The sequence below is a fragment of the Varanus komodoensis genome, unplaced genomic scaffold (genome assembly GCF_004798865.1).
Source record: "Varanus komodoensis strain SLA01 unplaced genomic scaffold, ASM479886v1 scaffold1, whole genome shotgun sequence".
Lineage (NCBI taxonomy): Eukaryota > Metazoa > Chordata > Lepidosauria > Squamata > Varanidae > Varanus > Varanus komodoensis.
In genome coordinates this window covers 9,113,861-9,135,431 of record NW_025335268.1, presented here as the reverse complement: position 1 = coordinate 9,135,431, position 21,571 = coordinate 9,113,861, and the positions used below count along the sequence as shown (strand labels likewise).

Genomic DNA, 21,571 nt, shown 5'->3' with positions numbered 1-21,571 from the left:
ATAACTGAGCCTTGTTGTTGTTGCTGCAGCATGTTCTAATTCAAGGTGCATTCAAATTTGTCAGAGGTGGTTTCAGCTGGAGGACACCATGGACACTCCTTCTCCGTTCTCTCCCCACCTTCCCACACTCCTCTTGTGCCAAACCATCAATGGCTTCTCCACACTGCTTGGCGGTGGTGCGACAGGTCCATGGGGGCAGCGCAGCAGCTTCAGATTCATACCCAGACCTGTGTGAACTCTGCACAGGCTCAGAACCTCCCTGCTGCTCCAGGGCCTCCCCCTGGAGTAGAAAGGCTTCCGAGTCAGCCTGGGGCCAAGCACCCAAGGCCAAGCAGTGCTAGCTTCTGTCCTGGGGGTTGAGGTGCCAAAACATGGGCTCATCTCAGGTGACATTTTCCCTCAATAAGGGAAAGGTGAGACTGAGGACTCAGAAGCCAAGACAGATCAGATCAGCAGCAGCAGCTGCAACCTCACTTCTAGCAGTAGGTTGTTGTTTAATCTCTGAAGGGGGGTGTGTGTGTGTGTGTGTGTGTGTAGGACTGCGCTGAACTTCTTGGGGTCAAGCTCACTGCTGAGTTATTTTCTCATTCTCTTTGATGAAATAATTGATTCCCAACAACAGATTCCAAACTAAAGAAAAATTCCTCAAAACAGATTAATACCTAACAAAATGCTTTCAACACATATACTGCTGGAAGTGTTAATGGAGGATAAGTTTATCTGCTTTTCATTTTAATATAAACAAATCCTCATCTTCAGTTAAAATATGTGAACTGGGGTACAATCATCCTTCAATTTTTGCATTTCTCCATATTTTGCAATGCAGTTTTCCAGTAAAAAAATGTGTATATTGGGGGAATTCTGTACAAATATGTATACACTGGCAGAAAGGTATGCAACATTGCATACACCAATGTATCCCACAGAAGAAACACATACAAAAATCAATGAGCTTTAAACAAAAGCTTCACAGAGTGGTGTGGAAATGTGATTGAATCAATTTGTCCTTCAAAAAGTTTGGAAGTTGCAGAAACTGCAAGAAACAGATTCATCCATCCCTATCCTTAAAAACCAACCCTGACTGCTCTTTAGAAGGTCAGGTACTGAAGCTGAAGCTCAAATTCTTTGGCCACCTAATGAGAAGGAAGGACTCGTTGCAAAAGACCCTGGTGCTGGGAATGACTGAAGGCAAAAGGAGAAGGGGATGGCAGAGGTTGTGGTGGCTGGATTGGGTTACTGAAGCAATGGATGTGGGGTTCGGTGGACTCGGGGGATGGTGGAGGACAGGAGAACCCGGAGGAATGTTGTCCATGGGGTCGTGAAGAGTCGGGCACGACTTGCGACTGAACAACACCCTTAAAAAACCAACATCCCCAACCCTCCCCTGAATAGTACAAGGCCAGGAGGATGAGTGAATCCCTTGCTTAGGCGGCAGACTGAAGAGGTGATGGACTGGGGGGAGCAACAGATTGCACAGTTCCCTCCCTCCCTCCCTCCACCACAATGGGAGAGAGGCAAGTGAGGCTCCTTGGAGGATCAGTTGCCTGCCCCATCTCTTGCTCTCAGTCTCTTCCAAACTAGAGATCAGGTGAGTGGGGTCTCTGGAGAGGCTGCCCACCACCTACCCATTTGCTTAGCTGCCTGCCTGCCTGAGCTCTTGCTCTGGGAGCACCCCGCTAACAAGAGGCCGAGTGGACAAGTGGCCCCGCCAGAGCGCCATGGGAGCTGCACAAAGCAGCCAAGAGGCCTCTCTGGAGAGACTGCTCAGCCAGTGGCTTGCTTGGGAGATTCCCTTTCTCAAGGTCAGCCTGATCTCTTGTTCTGGGGCAGTTCCCTGAAGGATGCTGCCGCGTGTTGGGGAAGGACCCCTCGGCGTGGCGTTTGGGCTTGGCTACTTCTTCAGAAAGGCCATCGTCCCAATCTTGCGTCTAGATGGCGGGGGGGAGGAGGAGGAGGCGGCAGTGGCAGCTGCTGCAGCGGCCACGCCTGTGCTCTGGGTGGCAGGACAGGCATCATGTGCAGCCATTTATGACTTACTTGCCATCGTTTCCAGCCGAATCATACAGCACGCAAAATTTGGAAAGTTTATCCTCATGGAAGTGTCACCATATCGTATGGCTATCAGCTGGAGGAGCTTGTCACTGATAGACACACCTACAAATAACAACCAGAGGAGACTGAGGAGGAGCTTGGTAGCACAAAATCAGACAGCAGAGTGTTGTTGGATATACTTTGGGGTCAGGCCAGGGCAACTAACGACATAAAAATGGCTCCTGAACCAGGCTTGTATATGTGAATAATCGTCATTTGTGGGGGTGTCTCTTCCTGTTTCATTTGCAGCAAGCAGGGAAGCAAAATGTCTGGCTTGTGTGCCAATGGACATCCCTTCTACAAATCCATAGTTTGAGACCCTCCTCAAAGGCTCTTCTCCATTTGAAAAGAGGCTGGTGGCTAATGGAGAGGGGCCCTTTTCAGTGGGGAAACCTGAAGGCTGATGGTGGACAGGAAGACTGATGGTGAGATAGACTAATTCATAAAGCCACAGCCTTGGTTCACAAGAGCTGAGCGGGGCTGTCAAGGGCTGGGCATTTTGGAGGGCGTTCACTCATAGGGTCACCATAAGTCAGAGATGACGTGATGGAACTCAAGAACACAACCTTGGCTTTGGGATGCTTTCCCCAGAGAGGCCTGCTGGCACCCACAGAGAGGCCTTTCTAACACCAGGCAAAGCTTTTAAAAAAATTTTAAATCTTGCTTTCAAGATTTTCTAACATTTCTTGATTCATTTTATTTAGATACTGTTTCTAAGGAACTGCTTTTTTTTTTTTGCTTATTTTAATGTATGAACTGGTGCTGTATTTGAAGAGTGTCTGGAAACTTCAGCTGGTTCAAATTATAGTTGCATGGCTGTTGATAAAAGCTAGCCCATGTGCCCATTTATGCCAATTTTGTACCATCTGCATTGGCTACCAGTTGAGGTCCAGGCCCAGTTTGCTTGTATTGACATATAAAGCTCTAAATGGCTTGGGACCAGGATACCTATGTACCTTCCAACCCATTAAGATCTGGGGGAGATGCCTTCTTAAAGAACCATCCCTCAAAGAGGTGAGGGGACTGGCAAATCGAAGGAGGCCTTTTCGGTGGTCCTGGGCCTCCCCAAAGAAGTTCACCTGGCACCTTCATTACTAGTGGTTTTGGGATCAGGCAAAGACTGTTCTGTTTTCCAGATATTTTAATAACTCACATTTACTGATAGATATTTGTGGATTTTAAATTGATGCTTTTAAGCTACCTAACTTTGTTCATATCGTATTATTTGATGATATTTATTTTACTGTTGGTTCTAGTGGAAATGCACAGCACCCACAGAGCCCCAGTAGGGCTATAAGACATTATCTATAAAGTTTAATAAATGAATATTTTTTTTATATTTTAGTGCAAGCCAGCAACCCTAATAATGTAAGTGAAGAGGGTGAGCTTAAGCAATTTATTTTATGTCATAACCCATGGAAATAACAGTGATCTACCTCACATAACTATTTGTGATCACAAACAATTTGTTGGATCCCATCAGATCCAGACTTAGTCACATTAAATTCAGTGCGCCTTCAGTTATTCATGACCACTTATTTCAATGAATTTAGTCTTATAAACCACAAGGCAGGTTTTCTGCCACGACGGAACTGCGGGACTCTCTGGAGGGAGCAATGCGATGGACCGAGAAGCATTTCAAGGGCTGTGGGATCATTTAGATTCCCAGATGTGTGGTCAGAACTGAGAATGGAAGTGCCAGCCAGCTTTCGTCTCCCTCACAGCTGGCTCAGACAGAACAATGCCAGCTCCCCTCTGAGGCCAGGAAAGTAAACTTGGAGCAGTGGGGAAAGCGGGCAGGGTAGACAGGGTGGGAAGGGGGCTGGAAAGGCCAGGATATGATCTAACCTGAAGCCTCCTCAGCTTCCTTCCTTGCACCCCGAAACACCCCAGCTACAGGGGCAACCCCCCCTTCTAGTGAAATATGCAGCATGGGAAGACTGGGATGAGACCTCCACCTACTCAGCCCCTCCTGCTCTACACAGGGTGCCCGTAAACGGCTGAGTTAAGGAGCGTACAAGCACTGCAATAGGATTCTGCCCTAAGGAGTTTAGAATCTACTCAATACCTTCTCAATACCTTCCCCACTTATGGAATGCGTTCCCCAGAGAGGTGTGCCTGGCGCCGTCATTATTTGTTTTTCGGCGTCAGGCCAAGACCTTTTTATTTAAATGTTATTTTAATTAATTACTAATTATTTAAATGTTATTTTAATTAATTACTAATTATTTAAATGTTATTTTAATTAATTACTAATTTATTTATTGGTTTTAACTTATTGCCTGGATGTTTCCAGCTTTTATGTATTTGTACTGTTATTTATTTGTTGGAAGTTGCCCCAAGGCTTATGCGAATGGGACGGCATACAAGAATCCCAAATAAATAAATAAATACATACATACATACATACATACATACATACATACTGCAACATGGAAGGGGGCAATTGAAAGAGGGTTACACTGCCTCCTAAATTCTGGTGTTAGGAAAAGCAGCTGACTTTGCCATATTTTATTCCAATTCCCCTGCCTCCCCCCACCCTCCACGTGCAAACATACTTCTTCAGGACTGTTCATTTGCCTTTAAGGATGGCTCAGCACACACATTCCCTTCCTATGTGATGTTTTACTGCCTTGATTATCACAAGGCCTTTCTTGTATCCACTTTTATGCAGCACATGAATTATGCATCCCAAGGGAATGTTATTCGGAGCATCTTTCCACTGCCCCACCCCCATCACCAAATTCTACAAGGACATCAAGAATCATAATAGTCTCCAGAGGCCTTACAACTTCCCTGTCTCCTCCTTTTCTCTCCTGAACAATCTCTAAGTTTTGAGGCTGTTATCTGATTAGAGGGTGGCGGATCATGCAATGTAACGGCCATCTCAACCGCTAAGATGCCCTCCTCTACCACAGCAAAACCAGAGAGTTGCTTCCTTATAGGATGGGCTACAAATAGGAATGAACCAGCAAAGTTGGAAGAATGCAGTCAAAACTGGGAATGCTGAGGCAATGCGGGTGGGGAGAGAGGATTTTGGCTGTAATCCTGACACTGCTCAGCAGATGTCAGCATGGACTCAAAGGAGTTTGAAGTGCAGTTCCATTATAAACTCAGTGGCCACCCTTCTGCAGGAAATCTGAAGACACCAGAATAGGAATCTATGACTATCTCTAAGCTTTCACCTCGCCTTTCTGGGACTCATGTGGGGGCCTCATCCTCCACCCACAGCCCCAAACAAAAACTGCTGTTGTGTCTGACAAACTGAGCAGTAACCATTTGGGAAGCCTCATTTGCTACATTTCTCTTTTAGATTTTTTTCCTGAAAATCTATGAAATTCGAAATTAAATTGGGCCTAACTGGAAAATACCTTCAGCATATAACAGCATACCTGTACTGTATATTGCTCTTCCCAAATTAGAAACACTGAGAAATCCATAATTATTTTCATCTTCTCCTCGAAAAATGTCCTGGAAAATAATTAAACTTTCATACCTTCTTGTTAAACATGAAAATATCTAGATGCATTAACTGCTCATATGAACTATCTTAACACCCCTCCAAAATGATATGGGGGGATTAACACATGATTTGAACATAAGATGCTCTAGTCATGAATACGAGATCATTAACTATTTTAAAATGTGCAATGGGAAGCAGCAGCCACAGGAGTAAGATTGAGTTTTCATTCATACCTTACACTTCTTGAGTTTCCCGCAAAGTGTTTCGAAATCTTGCAGGGTAAGTCTTCCATTGGCATCTGACTGTACATGTGGTCAAGGTTTAAGACTGTTCTGACTCGAATACACTAACACACATTCATACATACACCAGTGTCCCCTGGTTTGCTTCTCGACACCTTGATGTGGTACAGCATTTTCTGGATTGTACCAAATCAAAGTGCAGCTGGAGAGTCAATCATTTTAATGGTTCCCCATGTTAAAAACAAAAGCCTTCTGAAAAAGAAGATACTGATTTCTATCAGACTTGGGACTCTTTTTATCATTGGCTAGAGAAACGGGATTTTGTATAGATTTAAATATGTTTCTAAGTTATCATAAATGGAAAAAAAGGTGGGGGCTGACCCAGCAGGTCCGATGTTTCTGATGATTGATGTTGTTTTTAGTTTTTTTTTGTTTTAGGGTTATTTTGAATAAAACTTATTATAAAAGAGAGAGAGAGAGAGAGAGAGAGAGAGAGAGAGAGAGAGAGAGAGAGAGAGAAAGTGTCCCAAGAACAAGAAAGTCTTCCACAGGTGCCGGAAATACAATGCAGGATCTCTGGCTTGTTGCCAGTATAGCAGGACTTCCACCCAATCCTATATGCTCCGAGCGCAGTAGAGGATTGTGCCCCAAGAGAATTGTGCGTGCATTTGACACTTGGAGCAAAGCTAGGCAGATACTTACACTGCTTACACTTACACTGCTATTTTATAATAATAAAAATGTTATAATAATAATAATAATATCCGCTCCTTTCAGGGTTATAAGCCGCAGTGGCCTAACCCTAGAATTTTTTCTGTATATGATAGAGCTGGAGCCCTTCAGATTTTATTAGGCATTCTGCATTTTATGTTTTTAACATGCTAAACTCAGAAATTCATAATAAAATCATAAGTATCGGCAAATAAAACTTTTGGAGATATCTGGGGAAAAAAGCCTTCTGTGCATGCAGGCAACCAGCATATTAGAGGAAAAGGCTTAATTGAAGGTCAATCCTATGCACGTTTAGACAGAGAGAAAAAAACCCACACCTTTCAGGGGTGCCCTAGTGGAATTCCACACAGCCATTGCTTGTTGCTGCGGAATTTGCCTCAGCAGAAAGTGGTGGCAAGCTCTGATATAGCTCTCCAGTTTGGTCATCACATGGCTCACTCTGAGAAAGAAGTGGTGGGCGAGGCACCCCTACTTTGCCAGGGCATCAGCAAACACCACCTATATTATCCAATGGCAAAGGCATGCTAGTACTTTGCCACCCATCGTAGATGCCAGTCCAGTCCTGGGCCCAATTCGAACTCCTGCAAAATGAGGCAAAGCAAATGGCTGCTAGACAGAGGCCTTTTCAGTGGTGGCACCCTGTGCTGGAAGTGAGAAAACAGCTTTGGACACACATTCTCAAGGATGGCTGACTGGTCTTCGGAAGAAGAGACGGAGGAAGTGATGTCATGAGGGGGACTTGGAAAGTGGTCCATTTTCAGGCACTGAGATGAGAAAAGCAGGGAAACTTATCTCAAGACCAGACTTCCCAGCTGGGCAGGTAGTCTCTGGGCATAATCAAGATGTACAGTAGGCAGACAGGGATTTGGAACAGGGGTGTTTCTCAGGCACAGATGAGGCAGGCATGGCTCTTGACCCCATGACACATAGCCAGCAGAGGAGGGTAACCAAAATGGCGCACAGAGAGGAGGCGTGCTTTTTTCAGAGGCACCCTGCCAAAGAGATGGGGCCCAGGCATGCTCAAAAGCAGAGTTCCTAGAAGTAAATACTAGTTTGGGTTCAACAAACTACTCTGTGCATGTTCAGAAGTTCATTCTTGGCATATGTGCATCAGGAAATTGCTTCGGCCAATAAAGAACTTTTTGCAACAAAGGTCTGTGACTGAATGTTTGAAGGGGGAGACCCTAGCTCACAACACCCTGTCTGTGGAATGTCCTTCTCAAAGAGGTTTACTTGGCACCTAAATTATGATTTTTCCAGCAGCAGATAAAGACTAGGGTTTGTTTATTTATTAAGTTTCTATCCCACCTTTTTCCTACAAAGAATTTAAAGCAGTGTACCTAATTCTCCTCCTCTCAATCTTATCCCCACAGCAACCCTGAGAGGTAGGTCAGGGCTGAGAGTCTGAGACTGGCCCAAAGTCACCCAGTTGGCTCCATCGTCGAGTGGGGACTAGAACCCAGTTCACCTGAGTCCCAGTCCCATGCTCCTAACCACGACACTGCAATGATTGTCCCCAGAATCCGTCCCTCTTCTGTCCGTAAGACTTATTCTCGTGCTCAGTCCTCACTTAGGAAGGGAGCCAAGCTGAGAGGGAGTCCACAAATGCTGACGGAAGGCTGGTTGCGCAGGTTGTGTGCACAGCAGCCACGCGGGTTCACTTCCGCACGGGTGTCCACATGAATGCTCAGCGTGCTTGCCAGAAATCTGGAGACATGGCTAGCAGGCATTGTATTGGCAGCCAAGCCCTGGAAATCTGACATTTTTCCACTCCCAAAACATCCCTAGTAAAGATTGTTTGTTCTCCTAGGCATCTAAGAATTGCTTTACACACTTGCAACTCTTCTATTTTGCAGGTGGCTTTTTTTTCCCATTCACAGCAGCCTTTACCTGTATTTATATCACGTGCTTTTAAAATAATACTTTACTTCCTAAAAAAAAAAAAAAAAAGAATACTTGTAAATTGCCCAGAAAACTCAAGTAACTGGGTAGTCAAAATTGAAATCAATAAAATACTTAATTAATGATACTGAGAACTGGTGCAGTGGATTGATGGGAGTGCTGGACCAGGAGCCTTGAGATTCCGATCCCACTCAGCCTTGAAGCTCACAGAGCCGAGCATTGCCTCACATCCTAACCTAATTTGCAGGGTAGTTGAAAGTGTAAAATGGAGAGGAGGAGGGTTGTGTAGCTGCCTTGGTTTCCTTGAAGGATAAGTGGCCATATATAAACATTTATATAAATGAAATAAGGAATTTATCTTAAGACATGCTTCTCCTAATATGACTTTAGCTACTAACATTTCTAAAGAACAGACTTTATCTAATTACAGTAACCTAAGAAGAACAGGGGAATGCCACAAGCAATGTAAGAGTGGTGTTTTGTTTTGTTTTGTTTTTGCTTGCAAAACAGGTAAACACACCTCTTTTGGAATCCCAAATGCAAATGCAAGCAAGAGAAAGTATTCTCTGCCAATGTTATTTCTTGTTTGCAACCTGCCCAGGAAGCTCTGAGGCTGATGGGGTGGGCTAAAATTCTAATAAATAAATAATGTTAGTAAATTCTCCAATGCATGCTTGCAGTGAAAACTATGCAAATTTTGATGAGACAAAATGCATTTATGCAGCCTAAAATGCACTATTTCATGCACATGGTGGGCATGTCATGAGCGGAGCCAGCTGGAGCCAGGGGTCAGACTAGATGGCCCAGGAGACCCCTTCTGACTTGCTCTGTTTCTATGTTTCTATGCTTTCGTCTATGAAGAAAAATTGTGCAGCTTTGGACATTTGCAGGCTTAGGATTAAAGTTTCATATTTGATCAGGCTGATTTTGTGCGATTTCTGTGGTTGTGCAAAACAAGCAACTGCAAGAGCAAATTGAAGACAGGTGAGCAATGAATGAGCTGTTGTCCAGAGAATCTGGGTGAACATGAACATCTTGCTTGCACATCTGTAAATGCTTCTGTCAACAAATTGCCCTAGACAGCAGGTCAGGCGTTCGCAGAGCATTGTATGGATTGCAGGATAATCTGATGAGTGAATGCTCTTTGTAATAAAAGTTCAGGATGAAACATGGCTGCTGCAGCCCTTCTCTACATGTCTACACTGCAGATTCCTTTCCTGAAGGGTTGATGGAATTATAAGCCATAGGAAGTCCCTTTCCAGATGGAGACACAAAAACTGGAAGGAGACAGAAAGGCTGCTAGTCATATTTTATTCATTAATTGGCAATGCTAAGGTTGTTTCTCAGAATTACTCCAATACCCAGGATAATGAGAAAGCAAATTAAAGTGATAGAGACCACTTTGTGGAATGCATGTTTCCCACAAAGACAGCTCTTGTATTGTCTTGCTAGCAGTAAAAGAACCGCACACACTGTCTTCGTCGCATATGGACAACCACTGCTCCAGGGGCCACCCGATGCCCTTCCAAGCTCCCCGCGCACCACTGCTGTTGCTGCTGCACTTGTGCTGGGCAAGGGGGCACCTAGGGATGAGCCCCCTCACAGTCAGGGAGCAAGGAGTTGGGCGCACGGAAGAAGGTTCACACGGCAAGTCATCCTTGCGCACCTGTTCTCCCCGTGCAACCGTGCTCCTGGGCTGTCAGGAGCATGCTTTAAATGGCAAAGAAAGCTATTTGCAAAGGCAAAGACAGATGAAAAGACAAATGGGGGAAAGGAAATAATAGAAAAAGGCAGCAGCTCACAGCCAGTGGAAGAATGTCTTATTCCAGCCCTGCGGAGTCCTGCAAGTGGTCAGCCCCAATGCTCCTTATCATCTCTTGTCTTGCTCACAAAGTGGAAGCTTTTCTGCCCATCCTGTGGGCATAACATAGGAAGAAGTCCCACACTGACGTTGGTAAGATTTACCTTTGAGTGGACACATGTGTAGATATCCATTTATGCTTCACCAAAAAGAAAAAGGGATCACCAAGGAAGAAGACACCAGCTGGCAAAGCACTTGCCTGTACAGGCATCTGTGTATAGGGGCACATTTACAAATTACGCCTATGATCAAAATGCAAACACAAGCATGTCATACCATAGTGGAAAAGGCTGACCAGGTAGCCTTCATGCCTGCTCAGCCTGCTGTCTGTAACTCTCGGTGGGCCTTATCAACTTCAAACCTGTCTGTCTTGTTAAATCATTGACTGGACTGCCCATCAAATAGAGTTCACCTTCAAACACAGAATTGTCCAAGACTGATTCTCCAGAATAGAGGACTGTCCTGTGAAAATAGGACACCTGGCCACCTTCAAATGTGCTGCTCGCATGCATGGAAACATGGAGACTTGGAAAATCAACTAATTAACTAACTTGGGAAATAAGAACACATACTATGGCCTAATCTTTAAGCTTCTCTATGCAATGCCATTTCCTTTGATGGACATCTAATAGAAACAAAGGCCTTTAGAGAAAAGAATATAGCACTTGATAGATCTCCTGCATAAGTAGAGGGCATATCTTATGGCAAATATTTGCTCACAGAGCTCCTGCAACAGGAAGCTCAGCACAGGCATAACTCAAAGCAAGGAAGGGCTGCCCAAGGAAGGTTTATTGCATTTGTTGAAAAGATACATCCATCAGACTTAAAAGGCTCCTGGATGAATCGAAGCTGAATCCATCTCCGCTATGCAGACCGGCCATTAGATCTGTAAATGGATAAATCAGAAAGCAACATGCATAAAGAATAAGGAGATGGGGAGGGGGTGCCACAATGGAGTGATTTGTTTTTAATTTAGGAATTTGGATCCTAGCTCCACTAAGGTGCAGTGTCTCACCGTCATGTTTTGCAAAATGCACAAGAGGAGCAACTGGGAAGGGACTCAGGGCTTGTGGCAGGTGTAGCTGCCCTCACAGGAAGCAGTGGCCTTCCTTGGGCTCTGTACCCAAACACAAAGCGCCATGTGCAGCAGCCCAAGTGGGATGGCTCTGCAGGAGGAATCACTGGAACCGGCACTTGGTCTGGTTTCGGCACATCTAAGGCAAATGGAAGTGGTGCCAATTTAGCCCTAAGCCTTTCCAGCTGCCTTGTCTTAAAGAAAGGGTGGATAATACATAGTGCACAAGCATGCGTATACAAATCCGATCATTCAACTGTCTGAAGAAGTACTCCAACAAAATCTGGAGGGCCACAGGTTCCCTGACCCTGGTTAAAATAGGGTTCAACTTTAGATGTCCAAAAGTTTCAGAGCTAGTTTATCATACCCAAAGGAGGGATATTTAGCATTCTGGAGACTCAGTTCATTCCTTGGGGACATCCCATCAACTGCTCAGAATAACTCCAGTTCCCATGAACACCATGCTGGACACCTTAAAAACAACAGTAACCCTCATCCATGGCATTCTGTTTGGGCATCATCATCTTAACCCATGTTCACAAGATGCAACCTTAGCACATCAGGGACTGGTATTCTGGAACGCTGTTCTGCAGTGCTAATGCTGTGTGTGGAGACACCAGCAAAGTGATAGGAGCAGACTGCCCGCCCCATGGATGGGAACCCCACATTTTGTCCCCAAGGATAGCCTATTTTCAGGAAGGCTGTTAAACTGGAAGTCAGATCAGCTGAAAGGAGACGGCAGTGGACATGGGAGGGCTTAGTGCTCCATCCCGGTGTGTTGCTTGGCTCTGCAGATTGGATCCCCCAAGCCTCGCTTATTACAGACCTACTTTTAACAAGTAACCACAGGCCTGCTGCTAACACTTTGGGATTAACTCTGGCTCTCGGCTCTCATGGGATGGGTAAATGAGTCAGCCTAATGTGGTTCAATTCAGTAGATGGTCCCAATTATCAAAAGGATTAGTGACTGAACAGGACAGAAGACCAAAGGAAGGAGAGATTGAAAGAACAATTACTAGCCATAAGCAATGGCCATTACCCTTCAGGACTACTTCATTAAGGATCCTTTGCAGCTGTGAGGCATCCAGGTAGGAACTCTAATGGAAAATCAGAGAAAACTGTCTATAAATTCTATGATCCACTGGGAACAAATCTTGTGCTGTTCCCATTATTGTTAGCATTACCATGACCATTACTGTTACCACCTTGCCCAGTATCCAAAGCAGTGTACCAGGCAGTGTGGAAAGAGCAACGAAGCTAAGGACAATGAAACACTGAACAATGGCTTGAGGGCAGATGGGTGAAAACGCCTAGTGGATGCAACTGAACCCTACAGTCATTCATATTTAGGAGCGGTGGGGACAGCAAAGAAACGACGTCTCATTGCCTCTGTTCAGTCTTAGGGGGATGCAGTGGCTCAGTGGCTTAATGATGCTGGAACTGTCAATCAGAAATGGTCAACAATCCAGCAGTTTGAGCCCAGCTTCGTAGAACAGAGGAATCCCCTGTCATCTGCCCCTAGCTCCTACCCACCTAGCAGTTTGAAAGTACGCCACCTGTGAGCAGATAAATGGGGACCACCACTCCTCAGTAGGAAAACCTGCTGGCTTCATTCGCAATGAAAGCAAGCACCGGTGCCTGGATGCATCAGCAGAGGATTAGTGGAGAAAAGCCTTGGGTGAACTGACTTCAACAAGAACATCGCTGGCCAACCGGTGCTAAGCTAGTTCACTCCCCATGGTGCATGGGTGCAATAACAGACTAGCAACTGCAGGAACCAGAACATCCACTGTGTGTAAAAACATTGCAGACTCCTTGGCAATATATGCCTTGTGCCAAATAAATAAATAAATCTTCTATTTCCCACCCAGCAGAATTCCCTAGGGTTATACAGATCCAATTAGACATGTTAATGTTTCCAGGAGTAATAGCCTAGGGGACCTCAGCACCAGAACTTGGGGCACATCTGGCAGTTCAGATGCTGAGCCTGCTGAGCACCAGGGTAGGCAGTGTATCACAGAATGCCTAATCTGTCCTGCTGGCCCACCACCAGAGGGTGGCGGTGAGATGGACAGGGAGCCTGGAGAGAGCTAGAATTCCCACAGGCTGCAGCACACTCCCTGGCCCTTGAGTCCACTCTTGAATGGTTGAGCCGAGTACCCCAGTGGGCATGGCTGGGAGAGACTAACTCCTTCCTGTTTGCCCGCCCAGGTCTCAGTAATGCATGCCAGGTTGGCTTCCTCATCCAGTATTATGTCCTGCATGAGAGACCTCTTTTTTTGGACTGATCTGGCAGTAGTGGAGGCCCAAAGATAGGCTGATGCAAAGAGCTGTCAGGGGGCAGCCCTTGTGTTCTTCAAAGGGGAACCCACCTTTTGTGCCATCCCTGTTGGGTCCATCCCACAAGGATGTCACTGCTCTAATCCTTAGGTAAGCAGTTAAAGTCCTCCCCAGAGGAAACCTGGTCTTCAGTCAACCCTGGGGGTAGCTCTTTTGCCAGCTATAGCAGTTTGACTGAGAATTAGGGCCCCAGTCTAGTGAAAACAACCGGAGAGGGAGAAATTGGCTGGCAGAGGTAAACAAGGGTGAAGTCCAGCTTACTTCCCTCCCTGGAAGATGCCCCAGTTCCCAGCAGCATTCTTTTAGGTCTTAGCTGCTGACTGATCCATTGAAAGATATATTCCACTTTATTCTACAAACTGATAGTCATCTTCCTTTTATTTCTTTCCCCCCACCCAGGAGAAACCTCATACTAGATCAGGGGTAGGGAGCACAGAGGCTTCCAGTTATGTTAGACTGCAACTTCAATGATCCTTGATCATACTGGCTGAGGCTAATGGGCACTGCAGTTAGTGATGGTTTGATCTGTCAATTTCAGTTTCTCTCCATTCGTCTTTTGCAAGTCTTGCGTTTGTTTCAAGCTGAAATTTGAACACTTTTTTAAACAGTCACATGAAAATGCACATACATTTATTTATTCCTTTCTCCTAATATATGTATATTTGTATGCAATTTCACCTGATAGACACCTCTTTCAAACTATTTTCCTAATGTACTTTCAAGATTACTTTCATGAATATACACATTCTTGTGTGCATTTTATGGCTGAAGAACTTGATTGCAGTATTTGGAGAAGTGCAAATTTTGATGGATTACTGAGTTACAGTTCATGTATTGGTTTGAAAATGCAAAATTAGATAAGTTTCACATTAACATGCAAACCAAATGAATTACTTCCCCATCCCTAGTTGCTTTCCAAAACATCAGGAGGGTAACAGGCTCCACAGAGCAGTAAATGGTGGTTTATGCTTAATGCTCACATTGGTCCAGATCTGCCTCGGTGTAAGTAATTTCCATTTATATCCATGCATTTGCAAACTTTGAAGAACATTCTCTCTCTCTCTCTCTCTCTCTCTCTCTCTATATATATATATATATATATATATATATCCCACTCTCTAGACAATATTCATATTCAGTTAGCTATTTTGCTGCTTGGGGTTCTTTGCACAATTCCAGGAAGGACATCAATAAAATACACAGAACGATTACAACGGATAGAAGACATCAGAAAGAGATACAAGACCCTGGTGTCTTCACAGCTTTGATGCTCTGTTAACCAGAAGATATTGCCTCTTCTCACACTGCCCTTGATTTATTTGGTACTGATTTTTTGAAAACTTGATCTGTTCATCTTTCTTCCTCTGAGTTTCTATATTCCACAGGTAAAGGATGAGCTGTTTTTACTACCTAACAGTCAAGAAGAGGATTGCATTGCTATTCCAGGGCCCTGCAGTGTTACTGGACAGACAAAAAAAAGGATGCACTGAGTGACTGAACGAGCTCCCTGTCTCTGCGTGACTGGCGAAAATGATCACACGGAGCACAGATGCTTGGGAGCTGAAGGCCAGAACCTGCATGCTGCCTCCCAGCTCAGGTCATGCAACTGTCCACTATGAGAAGGGGCCCTACACCTATGGGTTGGAACACGCCCAGGGCTCCTGCTTGTGCTGGGTACATGTGCAGCCACTGGGGGCTGTGGCCAGTTGGGGTGACTGTGGGGAGAGTGGCTGACAATCAAACTTGCCTTCCCTCCATGCGTGTGAAGAATGTTTGGACACCTCTACTGCTTGGAACATGGAGGTGCTCTGTGAATGTCCTTAAACCCTTGAGAAACATCAGTGAATATGGAGATAGAGCTGGAAGGTTGCAATCCTAGACACACTTATTGGGGATTAGTGGGGGACTTGCCTCTCAGCAAACATAAAGAAGATTGCATGGAAACAGGATTATCACTATTAGCCTATGTCTGAATAACAGGAGATACACACACACGAAATCTTTAACGCAGAAATTAAGAGAGTCTGTTTGACATAGTAGTTAGCGTGATGGACTGGGATTTGGGAGATCTGGGTTCTAGGCCCCACTTAGCCAAGAAGCTCAAGGAGGAGGAGGATTATATTTATACTCCATCTTTTGTGTTCTTCGAAAGAACCCAAGGTGGCTTTCATACATTTGCACGTGACAGATCTCCTGACTGCCTCTGAGCCAGTGACTGGAAGCAGCCTGACGCAGGGTTTTCCATGGTCTTCTATTTCTAAGGTGGGCCACAATCTGTACATTTTAAATAAATTAAGGGTTATTTTTGCAAAGCACACCATTTGCACAAATTGGACTAGCATAATTTGTGCAAATTAGGAAATCTGAGTTAATTGGAAGCCAAAAACTGTGGCATTCTGCAGTGCTTTGCACAATTCACACCAGAACAATGTGGCTTTCAATTTTCAATTTGCAGTAATTGCACAATTTATGCAAATTGCATTAGTCCACATCGTGCAATTTGTTCAAATTTCCCTAGTATTTTTTTTACATGTACAATTAACAACTTTGCTTAGACACAGAAGTCTGCCCGTTGCCTTGATACATATGACAGTATAGGGCTGGTGAATCAAAATCTGAGGAGCAAATTATGTACATCTTTCAGATTTTTACCTTTGTATCAGATTTCTAACATTTCCCTACTATTCTTTCTTAGCTAACTGCCATAGAGATATTATTAGCAAAAGAAGCTTAAATGACTTCTCAGCTGCTCTTAAGGCAAAAGGCTGTAAGAAACTACTCTAAGCTTTTGCTTAAATATAAAAGTAGATATAAGAGGAAGCCTAGACAGGGATGGGAGGGATAGCTAAGAGCATCCAAGATTGGCTGCTCAAACATTGATTCTTTAGGCCTACTCTGAGTTAAAGTAAACTTCAGAAAGTGATTGATAGCTGAATCATTTGACTTCACAAAAGAAAGATGTTCAAGGAAAATATTTTTCTAGGTATGTTGCCAGCTTCAAAGCACAGGGACATAAGATGTATAAGGAGAAGTTGAGAACGTTTTGAATTCCCTCGGAATTAACAGAGATAGCAGCAATGCTGTTAGTAGATGGGAAGCACTTAGATTGAAAATAAGGGTTTTAGAAGGAGATAGATTACCTTGTAGTAATCAGTCAGCACACTTCAAACATAGTACTTGCCAGGTATGGTATTGGGTATAATAACTTGTAGAAGTTTAAGAAGAGGTCTCACTTTACAGACACAGCCCTGTGTCCTATCCTAGCTCTACAGGAACATCTTTCAAAAGCGAGAAAGGACAGAGCCTCTGTGGACAGATTTGCTCTAAGTCTTAACTCTTTTCTTTCTATTTCTGCATTATGTGAGCACGTGGTAGTTTTTTCTAACAGAAGCATTCTGCTCCATTTTAAACTGTGTGGTGAAGTCAGCACATCTCGCTATCAAGCCAGCCACTTCTCCTGGGAAACAGGAAATGGGAAGCAGTCACGCTGGGATTTCTGTTCGTTTGTTTTGGTTTTAGGGGCTTCTTTTGCTGAGCACCAAAAAGATAATCTGGGGCTGTAGCAGCTGCACTGCACAGTGCTACTGCTACACTGCCATGGTAACTCCCCCTGACAAAGAGCTGAGAATCTGGCCCGCTGTCCCTGCGGCTTGGAGTTGCCTGACTCATGAGCCTTGTAAAATCTTCCCTTCCTTGCCCTTACTGCTCCCAGAGACAGACCTAGTGCATTATTCGCAGTAGGCAGTGTCATTTTCACCTTTTATGCGTTGATATAACTATTAGCTGCAAGAGGTCTATTGTGCAGAGGCTTTTGGCAGCAATTTTTCTCTTGACTAAGTCAAGGAGTCCTTTATAACAGTTTATTAAGCCATTAAGAGCATCTTCTGTGAACACATGCAGCTCAGCTCAGAAAGAGTGGGAATCAATTACCCAAACATTGACTGATGTCTGCTTTCCAAACGCAGCAAGTGCAAACTGGAAGTCATTCTGATCAGAGTAAAATATCACAGATATACTCAGGCATATTTGCAGCCAAGGGTTGTTGCTAATTACTTGCTTAAGAAACACCTCTTTGCCTGCAAATAATCAGCTCAGAGCTATCATATTCTAGCTTGAGTCCCTTGACCTATATCTTATAGCAGCAGGCAAATCAATGGAGTTCTGAGATCTGCATTTCTGATGGGAGAATTTTATTATCCTAATTCCTCTTGCCTTGCTGATGCACATGTTTTGTTTTTGGTTTTAGTCAACTTACCTGATTAGCATATCTTAGGAAGATGTTTTCGTAGAAGTTGCCTTGATTCCACTTGGGCATATTCTGGATCAAAGGAAAGCAGGCATGTATAAAAATCAATCACAAAAATCAGACAGTGGAAGACATCCTATTATTATTAACTTGACCCACAGATGATCCTAGCTATTTACAGTTGGCAACATTCGTGTGTATGTTTGCACGCGCATGCATGCGTGAATGTGCACGCACGCACGCACACACACACACAAAGACCCAGTCACATCCTCAAAGGTCTGACAGCAAGAAGAAATTCAATACGACAGAATCCCATTATCTGAGTCTGAATTACCCTTCCTAATTATCTGAATTCACTAAATACCACCCTGTGGCCCTACATAAATTCAGGCAAATATAAACTGCATTCCTGTACATCCAGACTTCAGATTAATCCAAATTATTGGATGTGCAAGCTGTAGGGTGCAGAGATAAAGGAGGCTTCATTGTAGTGGTAATCAGGCAAAGAGCAAAGAGAGAAGTGTTATTTTATGGAGGCTTTGTTAAACAGCAAGGCTTCAAAACTGATTTGAACAAAGCCTCAAGGAAGGCTGCAATTGGCATTCATTCACAGGGAGAACATGCCAGGTTTATGGAGCAAAACAAAGGTGAAAAGAGACAGAAAGGAAAAGGCTAGGAACTATTGAAGCTGAGGAATTTAGGAGTGATCCTATAGCCAGTAGACATCATGTGGGAGGTCATAGGATAATTGGATCGTCTGATCCAACCTCACGGACAGCATTGCAACTCTGTGGAAATTGGAGCTCTGACCCGCCCAGCCCCCTTGCAGCCAGTGGGGAAAGAATGGCCCTGGCGGGTCTCCGGGGCAGAAAATCAACCTTGGAGAGAGGGGAAAGGGGGCATCCTGAGGAGCTGGGTGGGGAGGCCAGCAATGCTGAGACAAGAGGCCTGCTTTCCCTCCCCTCTGAGACGCCATTGCTAGGCGGCCAAAATCAGCCGCCTAGCAAAATTGCAGGGCAAGAAGAGCAGGGAGGTGCAGCTCACTTTTGCCATTCCTTCTGCTCTGCATTGGAAGAGCAGAAGCTTGGGAGTTCAGGGGTTACATGCATGTCCATAAGACTGGCTGGTGTCCCACTGTGCTGGCAGGATGCAGGATGGGCCACTGCCACACACACAGGGGAAACTGCCACCGTGCTGGAAGAACAGCCAAGACTGGATGGAGTCCTGGGTGGGCCATGAGCAACCCAGGGATGGGCACAATTGCCCAGCCTCCTGTGCCCTTGTAGTTCTTGCCCACGCCCTTGCTGCTGGCAGAACATGAAACCAGCCCAGATCTGGGGCAAAAATATCCCCTCCCATGCATTTCCACCCCTGCGGGTCTTACAGGCCCAAGAGGTCTTAGGGTATCATTCCAAGACCTCTGCCCAAAGACTGGTGCACCTGCCACATGCCCAGGCCACCGGATCGGCCGACAGCACTGCTCCACACCACAAACTCTCGGGCTGGTTGCCAGCTCAAGCCCTCTGTGCTGCAGAAGGATCCCATATGGAGCAACCCCAGTGTGGGGCAACAAGAACTCAGCAGTGATGCAGCCTGAGGGATGCTGCCAAATGGGTCACACCCCTTTGGGAAGAATTGCTTTGGGGGGGAGGCACGAGGGCAAGGAGTATCCCCCCAACAACTTTTCTTGGTGGGGGGGATTATTTCTTACATCCTGATGTGTGCCTTGGTTGGAAGACCTGGGGCCAAGTGGGGAAATCTGTGGAGTCCACAGTTTGTGGAGCGGCAGGCAGAGGGAGATGAGACATTGGGAAGAGGGCTAGCCGGGGAAGGGGAATGAGGCCCAGAGCGCCAATGGCCGTGCCCTGCTCTGGCCTCCCTTGTATCCACAAGTCTAGTGGTCGTGCTATCAGCCTGCCCTTGGGATTCCAAGGGATGCTTTTCAAAGCCAGATTGGCCCGAAGCGAGATCTTCCTCACGCATAGTGGATGTGGCAGCCAATCTGGCATACACGACTGGGTGGGCAGCAAGGGAGGACTCCGTCTGTCCCAGCTGTGCCCACTGGGGTGCTTGGTTCAACATCGGGAGGACTCAAGGGCCAGGGAGGGGGCTATGCTGTGGGCTATCGGAATTCTAGCTTTCTCTCCCGCTTCCCTGTCCATCTCATATGCCTGCATCTGGTGGTGGGCCAACAGGACAGGTTGGGCATTCTGTTGCTGCACTGCCTGCCCTGGTGCTCAGCGGACTCACCACCGGAGCTGCCAGAGAAGTTATCAGATGTGGCACTGAGGTCCTCCAGAGTGTTTGCGCAGGGGGTGGGGTGTTAACATTCATGCCAAGGGTAACTTATCTCAGGGAGTTTAGAATTTCGTGGACTCCATGACAATCAGGGGACTGTCGCAAGTTGCCATCAGCCCAACACACGTTAACAGGGCACATTCAGGATTAGTTTTTGTCAGCCAGACATGGGGATAGTGATCTGAAAATGTGGGGGCAGCTTTGAATAGGAAACTCTGTCGTGGTCAGATCACTGCCTGTTGATATCTAGACTAATGGTGATGCAATGGTGTGGGATCTATTAAAATGTCCCCCCCCCCCCCGAGGTGAATGGATCCAGATGCTTGGGGATTTTCCATCTGATATAGCTGGTAGTTCTGTCAAAGCCCTTGTTGATCTATGGAATACAGAGATGACCCAGGCACAGGACATGATCACTCCTGAGCCCCCTCTCTTAGTAGAACTCATATGGCTCTGTGGTTTGAGAGCAATGAAACAATAGAAGAGGTGGATTGAGTAAAGATGGGGGGGGGGGGGAAGCTTCCAGTGGATGCAACCAAACCCTGCCTTGTGCCTATTCTTACACATATTTAAGGGCGGTAGGGACAGCAAGGAAACATCATCACACTTCCTGTATCTAATCTTTTACTTGCTGTCCAGCAGAGCAATTTAGGGTCATCCAGGGTTCACTACAGGCTGGCCCCAATGACTTCTTAGACTTTTCTGAGTTCTACTCTAATACATTTGCTAGGCACTCACATAATAAAATCTCTTGCATCTGCCAGGGCTTTCAATTTTGCACCAGTTGGATCAGAATAAGGTGTCCATAGCACAGCCTGGTCCAGTTTTCTTGGATCACTTTCAGCTGGTTCAGCTTGAGGATGATAATGTACTTTGACATGTTTGTGCAACCAAGTCCATACTGGACACCTCCATGCCTCTTTACTTATAGTGGAGAGGGAATAACTGGCTGAGTGTGGGAGATGATCAATGACTCTTTCTAAGAGGGAGTGGTCCACAGGTGGTGGTGATTCCACCCCTGAAGAAATCCTCTCTGAACCCAGAAGACCCAAGTAACTTCCAGTGATGAATGTTCCCTTCCTGGACAAAGTTCCAGAGTGAGCAGAGACTAACCAGCTCCAAGCAATCTTAGCTGAGACTATCTGGATCCATTTCAGCTGAGGGTCAGGCTAGATTTTTGCTATAGAAACAGCTTTGGTCACCCTACAAAATGACCTCTGCTTGCAGAGAGATGGGATGTATGTAACCCTGTTGGTACTCCTGGATTTCTCAGCAGCTTTTGATACAATGACCCATGTTATCCTTCCAGGGAGGCTGT

At 45.4% G+C, this 21,571-nt stretch overlaps 1 protein-coding gene across 1 annotated transcript in view; it reads right to left on the bottom strand.

Annotated features, from left to right (window-relative positions):
- Positions 1-21,571, bottom strand: part of CAPN13 (calpain 13) — a 90,143-nt gene that overhangs the window by 6,525 nt on the left and 62,047 nt on the right. The window contains exons 14-19 of the mRNA XM_044450335.1: positions 19,000-19,018; positions 17,962-18,024; positions 12,406-12,463; positions 11,104-11,177; positions 5,793-5,856; positions 2,038-2,154 (exon numbers count right to left, since the gene is read on the bottom strand). Coding sequence (XP_044306270.1) covers positions 2,038-2,154; positions 5,793-5,856; positions 11,104-11,177; positions 12,406-12,463; positions 17,962-18,024; positions 19,000-19,018 — 395 coding nt within the window. The remainder of the gene's footprint in view (positions 1-2,037; positions 2,155-5,792; positions 5,857-11,103; positions 11,178-12,405; positions 12,464-17,961; positions 18,025-18,999; positions 19,019-21,571) is intronic.